Raw genomic sequence first — 12,022 nt, 5'->3', positions numbered from 1 at the left:
GGCGGGGGCCTGAGGAGGCACTCACGGTTACAGTCTTTCATTTTTATGTGTCTAGGCAGCTCTTCTTTTAAAATGGCCTCGCTGCAGCGGTAACACTTTCCAAACCCGTCTTTTTTGTCACATTCTGTCAGCAAGTGCTCCGTCAAGCTGGATATCTCGACCACCTGGATTCCAAAACACAGAAGAGAGCTGAGAACACGGCCGTGTGTCCTGCCCTGGCCACCCTGCGCAATGTGTGCCTGGCTTCCTGTGACGAGCAAGATGAGCACGGTTTCCTGTGTCGCCGCACGAGAAGGTCAGCTCTGCTCGGGAATTTGTTGCCTCTGGCACTTATCCACTGGGCTTCTGTGGTCATTATTCTACTTGCTAAGGACCCCATGTCCATCTTGTCCTGTTACCTTGGTGGCAGGTGAAGGCCACTGCTCAGGGTGGGGATGTGGAAGCTCCAGTTAACCCCAGTGTGACACTTGTCTTGGGCAGAATGGCTTGGAGGTTCAACCTGTGGCTTTTGGGCTCCAATCCCGGCCCCCTGCCCTTTCCCGAATGTGCACAGAGACAGGCCCACAAGGAGCGCCACAGGACTCTCTCGTCACTCGGACATCTTGGGCAGGATGACTTATAGACGTCCTAAAACTTCATGCCATGGACTTTGACACACTGCTGAGGAGGCCTGTCACCCTCTCGGGTCCAGATCTGTAGCCCCAGGCTGAGGGGTAACTGCTCAGAGGGCGCTGTGTCCCTTCCAGCTCTCCTCTGCAAGACAGAGCCTGGGACAGAGTCCCGGGTCGAGGGAGGAAGTCACTCTCCTCTCACTTCTCCCCCTTTTTAAGAGGAAGGCCTCCTGCAGCAGAGGAGATTAAAAATTGGGGGTAGGGGAAGATTTTTTACACAGGACTCAAAAAGTATTAACCATAAAAAAGGTTGATGAGGTGGATAGCATTAAAATTAAAAGCTTCTGTTCGTCAAAAGATACATAAGACAATGAAGAGGCCAGACAGAGTGGGGAGGGTGGACCAGCACACACACTGGAGAGGGCTCGCATCCAGTCATGTACAGAGTATGCACCAATCAGTGAGACAAGATCACTGACCGACTTCAAACACGGGCAGAGCACTAGAAGGTGCTTTACAAGAGGGCGGCCAAACGGCCACCCAGTGGACATCCAGAGAGACGCAGGCCGGGAGTGTGACGAGCGCCACCAGGAAGGCTGACTACGTGCGGCTGGCCAGGGTGTGGAGTGCTGGCCTCGTGGGAGTTGAACCCACGACCACTGCAGAGCATGGCTTTCACTAGCTCTACAGTGAACATGGGCACACCCAGTGATTCCATAACTAGGTGTGCACCTACAACAGTGCATTCACACGCGCGCCAGAAGACGTATACAACCATGTCTCTAGCAACATCCCTCATATAGTCTCAAACTGGACCCACCTAAATTCCTAAAACAGTAGAACGGATGGATAAATCGTGGAATTCAAACAAGGGAAGACCACAAAGCAAGGAAACAAACATGACACACAAAAATTACATAACGTATGATTACGGTTATATAAAACTCAGAAAGCAAGAAACACTAACTTGTGGTGTCAGAAACCAGGACAGCGATGACACTGGGGAGCAGGGGTGTACTTCGAGGGTACTTGGCCTGCGTGGTTGTTACACGGGGCATTTACTTCGTGATAATTCAGGGAGCTGTAACACGTATGATGTGTTCACATTTACATACATGTGTTATACTTCAATGAAAAAGTAAGAAAAACTAATTGTGGTGATATACATTCAATTACTTTTCCCACAACTTTTCCTCTGGAAATACTAAGGGGGCATATTTTGGGACGCGGCCTTTCAAGCACGCGTGCCCAGCGCCTGACCTGTTTGCAGTAGTCACATCTCGTCAGCATGAGGCACTGCTTCCAGTAATGGAGATCCAGGCCTTCTTCTGTGAAGGAGTCACTCCTTTCCCCACAAAAAATACATAAACTGAAACAAAGCAGAAGAGCGCGACCTGAAGGTGCAGGCCTGGTTTAGAAACACCTATGCTGCTCCGGACGCCGCGCTCGGCACCCTGTTCCCCCCCCAACAGTGTGCTCTCGGGGACAGGTCCCACCTCACTGGGGGCTCAGGAGGGGCCGTGAGTGTGAAAAAGAGGAGGTATTCCAGAGAAAAGCTTAAGATCCCTTCCAATTCTAACTTTATTTGGCAGAATCAAGCCGAAAGCATATTTAAGTCACAAGAAAAGATAAGACAAAGACATTCCCTTAAATTCCTTAGAGATTTGTCTTGGCCACCGCACAGGAAGAGGCTTTTGCTGCTGTGGTGTTTTGTGCCTGTAGTGGCACCTGGACAAACAGGCTCTACCTCTATTGGGTAACGACATGGGAAGCGGTCTTGACTCAGAGTTAATGCTGGTCACTTTAGAGGACCATTTTCCTAGCTTTTAAAACTACCAGCAAGAGCCAGTTAGGGTTTCCATCATCACAATGCACCTGGGAGACTATCTTTATCTCACAGCGTTGTTACGCAGTCCGTCCCTCCGGTCATTACCTGGTGGGTTACAGACAGCGTTACTCACTTGTCCAGATAGTGATTATCTGGAATTTCTGCAGCATCAGGCGGGGCTGCTTTTCTTCCTTGAGTGTCTACAGAATTTAAAAGGAAAGCAATTTAAGTAACTTCTTATAGAAATTACTTTCAAACTTTTAGTAACCAGTTTGATGTGACGCATATTTTAAAAACACAAGAGTTAACAAAGGTAGTAGTGTTTTACATCAGCCCTGGATGGGCTGAGATGCGGCAGGTGTTCAACAGACATCCGACGGATGAAGAAAGCGGGTTTGACAGGCAGTCGCCACAATGCACATTTTACCTACCCTGGTTCTTTGCCTTCACAGCATCGCTTTCTTTTTCCTAAGACACAAAAACAGAGTGATCAGGGACAAATGGCAGTGGTATGAGCGAGAGTCTATCCAGGAGACATTTTGACCCTGAAAGAACGTGCCTAGGTTTGTTTCAAAATGTCTGTCAACAAATAACACAAGTCTATGAAAGAGTCAGCGACACTCTAACGTCTGCAGTCTCCCCTCTCCAGGCTCTTGTCCCCTCACTCCCTGGAGACCACTCTTTGTCAAGGCCACCGCCCTCCTCCAAGTTGCTCACCCATCACCATGTCCCCCTCATCTCCCGCTGGTCTCACAGCCCAGGATTCGTCACCCCTTCTCCTTAAATCCCTTCTTAGTCTGGCTCCCAGGGCGCCCCACGTGCCTCGTCTCCTCCAGCTTCACTGGCTTCACCTTCCTGACGCCAGGGCTGCCTTCTCCAGGATGCAGCCGTCGCCCCTTCTATCTGGACTCACCCTATTGCTGCTCTCGCCAGTTCCCAGGCTTGAAACCCATCTCTGTGCCGAGGACCAAACACGTAAGCCTTTAGTGCGGACTTCTCTGCTTACTCAGCATCTCTGTTTGGATCTTTACTAGTCATCTTAACCTTCATTTGCCCAGACCAAACTCCTGCGCACCCCTCAAGCCTGCTCCTCTGTCTTCTCTGTCACAGATCCCAGCATCTTCAGTCTTCCAGTTACTGAGGGCACAAACTCCGGAGAGACAGCTGACTTCTCTCCCTCTCCCTCTAGAACCTCATCAGACCCATCAGCAAATCCTATAGGCTCGACTTCAAAACATACACAGAGTCCAGTCGCTTCTCCCCACCTACACTGCAAGCACCACCGTGTCTCATCAGGACCCTGGTGACTGCTTCCAAAGGCTCCTAGCACAGTGGCCAGAGTGACTCCATTAATGCCTCATAAGGTGATTGACCTTTGCTCAAAACCCTGGACGGCCTTCTAAGTCACTCTCTCAACTCATCTCCAGTGTCCACGCTGTTCACTGTGCACCAACCACATTGCCTTCCCTGCTGCTCCTCAGCATGCAGGCTGGTTTTCACCTGTGGGCCTTTGCACCTGCAGTTCTCGGCTCTTTCTCCAATGATCTGGAGGTTTTCCTCCACTTCCTCCAGCTCTTTCCTCAAGACCACCTCTCCCATGAGGCCTCTCCTGCCACACTATTTCAGCATGCTGCCCTCCTCCCACTGGAATTCCCTTCTTGGCTTTATTTTTCTGCTTAGCATGTACCACCCTCTCCAAAAAGGATGTATTTTCCTTGCCGATCTCGTTTATTGTCTGTCTCCACTATGAGAAGCAGAGGTGCATGACGGCAGGGATTTTGTTTGTTCTGTTCATTGGTGTATCCCCAGTACCTAGAATACCGCCTGGCACACAGTAAGTGCTTAATAAATATTGGTTGACTAAATGAATAATTTAGGCATCACACAGTTCTTTATGCCAAGGTGGACTCCTGGCAGCACAGGCAGTGATCTGTCACACTCTTCTCCGCCAAGCTCTTTTCCTCGTGTTAGGTGTGCTAACGACAGGGGGGGACTGGACGGAAAAGCTTAGTTACTAGCGGCAGAGTTCACCGCTGGTTGTTGGGCTCAGCTGCTGCGGCCCATGGCGGGATATACCGCCCACGGGAGGTTCCGGGGCTGGGCCTTCGCGCCACCACTCCGGAGCTGCCTCCCAGTACTCTTCCTAGTCTGCTCTCTCTGCCCTAAAACTCTGGGACACACTTTATCAAGCTTTTCTCCCTGCCACTCAGCCTGCTAAACACTGCTATTTTCATTGTCAGTGCTGTTGAGTTGATTCCGACTCCTAGCGACCCCGTGGACAGCAGAGCGGAACCCTGCCCAGCCTTTCTGCGCCATCCTCTCACCTCCCGGTGCTACATCAGACAATGCTTTGCTGCTATTCAAAGGGTTTTCGTGACCAATTTTTTCAGAAGTGGGTGGCCAGGTCCTTCTTCCTAGTCTGTCTAGTCTGGAAGCTCCGCTGAAGCCTGTCCACCATGGGTGATCCTGCTGGTATTTGAAATCCCAGTGGCAGAGCTTTCAGCATCATAGCAACACGCAGCTGCCACAGTGTGACAAGCAACAGATGGTGGTGTGGTTCCCTGGCTGGGACATGAACCCGGGCTGTAGTGAGAGTGCCAGATCTTAACCCCTAGACCCCCAGAAACACTGCTATAGTCTCTACAAAAACTGAACACGTAAACGCACACTGTCTGGGTGAGCAACCAGCCCAGCCTGGGGGGTGAGGGGCTTCTTGGAGTTTCAGTTTGACAGGAGAACAGCATTCAGTGATGTGGTACAAACACGGATGCCGTCTACTACATTTGTAGAAAATTAAACTTTGCACGACAATAAGTAACTTCTATCAAATCCAATCAATGAATATGAAAAACACACATAAGAATGCAACCTTAGAACCGCAAGAGGACTTAATAGGTAAATATTAAACTTGCAAGTGGGGTTCACGTGATTCATGCGCCCACAGGGTAAAGAAAGCAAACTTAACATAACTGGATTGTAGGCACCAAAAACATTCTTATTAATGAGAGGTGGGTTTGTACATTTTGCAGGGAGACAATATAAACAATGCCAAAAGTTGAATTTTAGTTTTCAGAATTTTAGTATACCTTACCTATGCTTTGAACAACTTAGAAAACTGATTAGCAAATTTTAAATCCTTTTTTCTAAAACTCAGGAGCAATTTAAATCAGGCAATTTAAAAATATTCTGTCTTTCACCGAAGTTGTGGAGATGGATGGTGGTAATGATTGCTAACAATGTGAATGCACTTAATGGCACAGAACTGTACACTTAAAAATGGTTAGGGGCCGGCCCCGTGGCCGAGTGGTTAAGTTCGAGCGCTCCGCTGCAGGCGGCCCAGTGTTTTGTTGGTTCAATCCTGGGCGCGGACATGGCACTGCTCATCAAACCACGCCGAGGCAGCGTCCCACATGCCACAACTAGAAGAACCCACAACGAAGAATATACAACTATGTACCAGGGGGCTTTGGGGAGAAAAAGGAAAAATAAAATCTTCTAAAAAATGGTTAAAATGATAAATTTTATGTTATGTACATTTTACCACAATAAAAAAATAGAAAGTGAAAGTCTTAAACCACCATTTCTCCACGGGCATCAGGCATTGGCCCCGCCCCAGGCCCCCCTCAGTGGCCTCCTTTTTCCTTCTCTTAGTGCTGTTCTCATATTCTAGCATTTAGTTGAAATGTTACTGTGACTCTTTGCCAGGCACTTCAACACATAGTCAATCATATTTTCTTCTTTTTCATTTTTTTTAAAACAATTCTATTCTTTTTTTTAAAAACTGGTGCGAACACTGGCCCTGAGGCAGCAGACTGTTAAGTGCACAGGGCGATGCTGTCAACCACAGGCCCAGTGCTGTACCACAGAGCTCTGGACCTACCATCACGCGCTGGGACTCCCTGTTTAGCAACTCCCCGCTCCCTCGCCCTTTCTCTGTCTTTTTAAAAGAAATTTTCTTTCAACTTAGGGAACTTAATTACAAAATCAGTGCTATGAAATTGATTTAACCACAGATGCAGGCAGTTTAGAAGGGACATGTCCACATTCCACACCATCCGACCCCTATTCACAAGCCTCCATAGGCTTACGACTGGGGGCTGCCCCAGGTGCAACAGTGATCTGAAATTCCCTTTTTCATGCTGGAAACCAGACCTGCACACTCAGGCTTCTCTCTCTCCTTTGCTTCTGAAGGAGGCTAAGCTGCTGAGAGAGGAGACCGTCCCTCCACCTCCTCCTCTCTCGTTATGGCAGCTCACTCCACCTCTGGAGCATGAGAGCCTGGATGATGAGCCGACATTGAATCCAAGCCAGCTAACGGAGCATTCCTGGTATTTACCCCAAAACTAATTAAAGAAAAAAAGAGAATAAAGACGCCCATTCGCATAATGCTGGAGAAGTAAATCAAGCACGCTGTGCATCTCTGTAAGGAAACAAACAGCCAGGATTGCAGCTCGAATTGCATTGACTGATGAAAGCCATGTTAGCCGTCCCTACCTGGACCTCGGCCTGCATTTCTCTCAGTGCTGCCAGCTGCCCTTGTAAAGCTTTAATTTCTTCTTTCTTTCGTTTTTCTGCTTCTTCTGTAGCTGCTTTTTTCTGTGCCTGGTATAAAAATTATTTTTCCATTAGAATAGCTTATGAGGGTAGTCTTAGAAATTGGGAGACAAATTACAGCATATACAAATTATGTTTCTTATCCATTATAACAGTCACTAAGACTAATACTAAAACCAGGCTTAAAAGTCAATTCACCAGATTACCTTAATAAATGTTCACTGTCAGATAAACTGCAAATGTCCTCACAGCTATCACCCTCCTGTTTAGCTGGGGAACTGGGAGGGAGAGCAGAGGCAGAGTGGAGCCAGGAGCTGACCTCCGGGACCAACATTCTCAGAGGGCTGTGCTTCCTCAACACGCAGCTCCTTGAAGAACTTGTCAGTTTATTCATGTACCAAGTAACTCACTCAAAATAGGATCGAACATAATTTCATAAAAGTTAACTTACCCTAATTTCAGCATCTGTAGGCCTGCCATCTATTTTAGCGAATCCCTCAAAAATTGTTTTGTAGAGAACGTTCTTGCGCGTGGTGCTGTCGTCTGGAGGGAGGTACTCCAGGACAGAAGCCCCGTGCTGTTTATACATGTCCAAGATAATTGTAACTGCAGTTTCTCGAACCTCATACACTCTGTGCTCCAGGGCACTCACTGAAAACTGAAAAGAAAGTTGGGAGGGGCTCTTGTTGTTATCGATTCTTGAAACAATGAAGTTTATTTTCTCCAGCATAAAAGAAATATAGGTACATCATAAAAATTTGAAAAAATATAGAAAAAGAAAACAACATCCACTGCATTCCAGCCATTAGGTACAGAGTTTTCTCACTTCGTTTACTTTCCATTTGAGGTTCAATTTACGTTGTATATGTAATTTGTTTTGCTTTTATCCACTTAACATATTAACAAGCATCTTTTAGGTTACATCTTCCATAAACTTCAATATTAAGTATTATAAGATATCCCAATCATAGAGAAGAGGAAATATAAACTTCATGCCTCCACCATCTAGATTAACCAATGTTGTAATTTTGCTGTATTTGCTCCCGATCTTTTTGTGGTGAAGAAATAAACCACTGTGGCTCTCATGCAAGTCCCCTTTGGAGTCCCCCAGCCCCAATGTCTCCTTGTCCTGAAGCTGACGTGTGTGGTCCCACCCAACTTCATCTACTACAAAGTGTACACACCATGAGTGCATGTATTTGTGTGTATGTACAGGTTTTTTCTTTAACATTATAAATGGTATACCATGCTTATCATTCTGAAACTTCATTTTTTCCAGCTCAACATTTCTTTTTCAAGATCTGTGTACCTTCATTCCTCATGATCTATTTCATTCATTCTAACTGCTTTATGGTATTTTGTCATACGAATCTGTCATAATATAGGTATCCCATCCCAGACTGATGTTATGTGCTAGGAAATCGACATCTCCCCATGGTCCTTTGGGTGCATGGCCTCTCAGTTCTTGGGCTCCCTCATCCCCACAGTCTCAGCGTGCCATGCACTCTTAGGTGTTACCCTAGACCTTGTCATTCCCATCACTGCACCCCTCTGGAAGCCATGAGCGTAAGGACCCGCCCTCTGACGATCACCTCCTACCCTTCCAGTTCATTTTTTGGTACACCCTCCCCTGACAATTCCTCAATCCCCTCGGGACCTGCAGTCCATTCCCACCACCCACTACATCTTTTCCCATCTGCCATCTCCCTCAAGTCTTTACTGCCCTTGTGTGTGCAGCCTGGACAGCATGGTCCATCATTATAAGTCACTTCTGGCATTCACGCACACCCTCAAAATCCAGGACCCCTTCTCCTTTCTTTGCATTCACCAGGCAAAGTGGAATGTGAGTGCAGACTTGAGAATCATGCTGACTGGTTTCATGCTGGATTTACAGCCACAGATATCATGGGGGTCCTTGGCGTTGCATAGTAGACTGACTTGCAACAGTACCCTCTCAGATGTCAAGGGGAGCATTTCATACTTCCCCTCGCCTCTCAAACCTCCATTACGCATTCTTGGCTTTGAGCTGACTTCTTCCTGTTAGGAGGATGACTGGCCCCTGCTCCACACCGAGCCAACCCTTCTGTGTGTACCCTGGGGCCCAGTCCCTTTGGCTATTCAGGGACTTTGCTCCTGCAGTTAACTCCCCTCGCCCCCAATTTCCTACTTTTATTCATTTCTCCTTCCTTTCCCTCTGTCTGGATCAATCCCACCAGCAACTAGATGGGCCAGAACAGGAGAAGGTGCTCAGTAACCTCTCTGCTCTTCCTTGGTGCACAGCGATGCCACACTTGCAGGTCCCTGTAGTTAGGATGGGGCCATCTGGGTCAATGGAAATGTGGGTGGGAGTGGCTTGGTCCATAGAGACATCCCCCTCACAATGTTCCTTTATTCAGTGACCTCAGAGGTCATGTGTAAAAGTTGGTGGCATCATACTTGGAGGAGACTGAGTCCCTGAGTGCCTGCATGGAGCAGAGTACCTCTCTCTTAGCAAACTACCCTGGACCAGGATGAGGGAGGGCCATAAACTTTTAGTGTTATGCTACTGAAATCATAGTGTTTGTCACTGCAGCACAGCTTACTGTGACTAGTGCTCACACTGACTTGAAGTGGGTGCTGCCACAACAGGAACGTAAACATGTGGGCAGACTTTGTGCTTCTGTGGTGGGAACAAGGAAACGGAACTTGGAGGCAGGAAAGATGGTGATCCATGTTATGCACAGCAAAAGAGTAGATGCAAGTGTTGCCTAATATAGCTCAGAAGGCAAACCAGGGGCCTACTGAGCTGGTAGTGCTAGAAGTGGATGGAAAGAATCAGTGTTGGTGTATCTGAGCTAAAATTGGCTGGGCTTACTAAAATTGGCTGCCTTTGGCATTTTTACAAAACAAAGAGATGAGCTCAGGAAAGAATGGCAGTTTGCAATCAGAAATGAAAAGACTGTTTCTCTGAGTACAACGGGGAGCATGGCGGGTCTGAGGAGACGAGCATCCTGATCTGACTTGTGTTAACGGCGGCTCTCTGAGTGCTGGTTGAGAACAGACTGCAGGGGCCAAGGACATAAGTGGGAAGTCCACTGAGGAGTCTGTGACAACAGTCCAGACAGGAGACGGTGGTGGCTGGACCTGGCTGGCAGCAGTGGAGGTGTGAGACCTGGCCAGGTTCTGGATGTATTTTATTTATTTCAGTGTCTACATCATACCTCTGTGAATAAAACAGATGAATAAAAATGGCCTTATAGGTTCCTGCCTCTCCTGCTGGTAAACTTACTTATGTCAGGTCCAAATCCAGGCTCTGAGTCGATGGACATGTGGAATCCACAGACAAGAAAAGAGGCGTTTAAATACCGCCTCCACCTCCTCCATTGATAGGAATGGACACAGAGAACTGACATACGGGCTGGCCCACGAGTGTAACACTGTGAGCAGTTTATGTGCACGGCTGGCCAAGACGCTGGCTACATCCTCAGAGCTATACTTGCAACACGTTTGAAATCAGAAGTAGGGAATTTTTGAGCTGGCAGGAAATATCTCTCCTGTAACTTCCATAGCTTCATTAGCTTGTCCAGAGCACAAAAAATACACATACTTCCATATACTTGATAATCTCCATTACAGCGCAGTTAACTCTTATGGACAAAGGTTCTTTACAACTGTTTACTGCCATGGACATAAACCTGCACATATTGAGTAACGATTGGTGGAAGGAGGAGGAGCAGGATGAGACTGCACGTACCACGTGCTGACCGCGGGAGGAGGAGGAGCAGAAAGGCTTTAGGTGCGTTCATTTGTTAGATGAAACCATGACAATTTTTCTGAAATCGCTCCTTTATTCATTGGGTAAACCCTGCCCAGACTCACCGTGCTGCAGGCAGCATCCTGACGCCGAGGCCGTGGAGGCGCGGGGCATGCTTACCTTCATCACGCTGTCGGCGGTGAGGCCCGAGCACTCCAGGCCCAGGTCTCTCAGCAGTCGCGCGAGGAGGGCCACCTGGCTCAGCGCCACGTGAGGGGAAGACTTTGCTTTGAACGGTTGTACCAGATAAGATGGAATAATTTGGAGAGACTTAACTTCCTTAAACAAGGCCATTTCCTGTAAAAACCAACATAATTTGTTAATTTTTACTGGAAAATGCTAAAGGTAATTTAGTATGATCCTCAAAGTATACACTGAAGGAAAGAATAGGGAATGAAAAATGACAGTGACAAATGGCAGTACAATCATTGATCTATAAGCTTATATTTCTATTTAAGACATTATAACAATTAAAAACAAAACCCTGAAGCATAAGAAAGAACACCATGAGCACCTGGAGATTAATGAAAGCTTTACAGAAAACGTGATTGAGAGCTTAAGGTTTCTCTGAGTCTCAGGATTTCCCAACCTCAAGAAAACGGTTTCCTAACTTCTAAAATTCTAAAAGAAATTAGTTTTGCTGTGAAAATCACCACATTAGTATTTATGAAATGTCAACCAAGAGTGTAACAATGTATAATACTCTAAGATTACTAATGGGTTAAGATGAAAGAATGTAAGTACCACTACATTTTTTTATCCTGAGGAAGACTGGCCCTGAGCTAACATCTGTTGCCAATCTTCTTCTTTTTGCTTGGGCAAGATTGGCCCTGTGCTAACATCTGTGCCAGTCTTCCTCTCTTTTGTATGTGAGTCGCTGCCACAGCATGGCTGCCACCAACTGGTGTAGGTCCATGCCTGGGAACTGAGCCCTGAGAGCTGAAGTGAGAGCACCCAACTTAACCACTAGGTCATGGGGCCTGCCCCAACACTATATATTTTAATGTCTCCACACAAACAAGTCTTTCTATAATTAAGATATTTACCGCTCAATTAGCCAGACACAGAAAAAGAAAGAAATTATAAAATATTGAAGCATACGATTTGCAATATAGAAAAAAATCAATTTTTAATAGGTCTGCAGGTCTTATCACCTAAAATAACTTTTCATTCTGCCAACACAATTAACTTTATATTTGGGCCTGTGAGTGACTCTGTACAAAGATGAAAGAAAAA

The 12,022-nt window shown here is 46.8% G+C and overlaps 1 protein-coding gene across 3 annotated transcripts in view; it reads right to left on the bottom strand.

The window, feature by feature from the left end:
- Positions 1-12,022, bottom strand: part of CEP104 (centrosomal protein 104) — a 39,542-nt gene that overhangs the window by 5,739 nt on the left and 21,781 nt on the right. For all 3 annotated transcript variants that reach the window (XM_070604493.1, XM_070604504.1, XM_070604515.1), the window contains 7 exons: positions 10,907-11,083; positions 7,445-7,651; positions 6,934-7,041; positions 2,871-2,907; positions 2,573-2,639; positions 1,872-1,980; positions 26-164 (listed from right to left, as the gene is read on the bottom strand). In XM_070604493.1, coding sequence (XP_070460594.1) covers positions 26-164; positions 1,872-1,980; positions 2,573-2,639; positions 2,871-2,907; positions 6,934-7,041; positions 7,445-7,651; positions 10,907-11,083 — 844 coding nt within the window. The remainder of the gene's footprint in view (positions 1-25; positions 165-1,871; positions 1,981-2,572; positions 2,640-2,870; positions 2,908-6,933; positions 7,042-7,444; positions 7,652-10,906; positions 11,084-12,022) is intronic.

This window comes from Equus przewalskii, chromosome 2 (genome assembly GCF_037783145.1).
Source record: "Equus przewalskii isolate Varuska chromosome 2, EquPr2, whole genome shotgun sequence".
Taxonomy (NCBI): domain Eukaryota; kingdom Metazoa; phylum Chordata; class Mammalia; order Perissodactyla; family Equidae; genus Equus; species Equus przewalskii.
The sequence above is the reverse complement of the archived record's forward strand: the minus strand, read 5'-3'. Positions and strand labels throughout refer to the sequence as shown.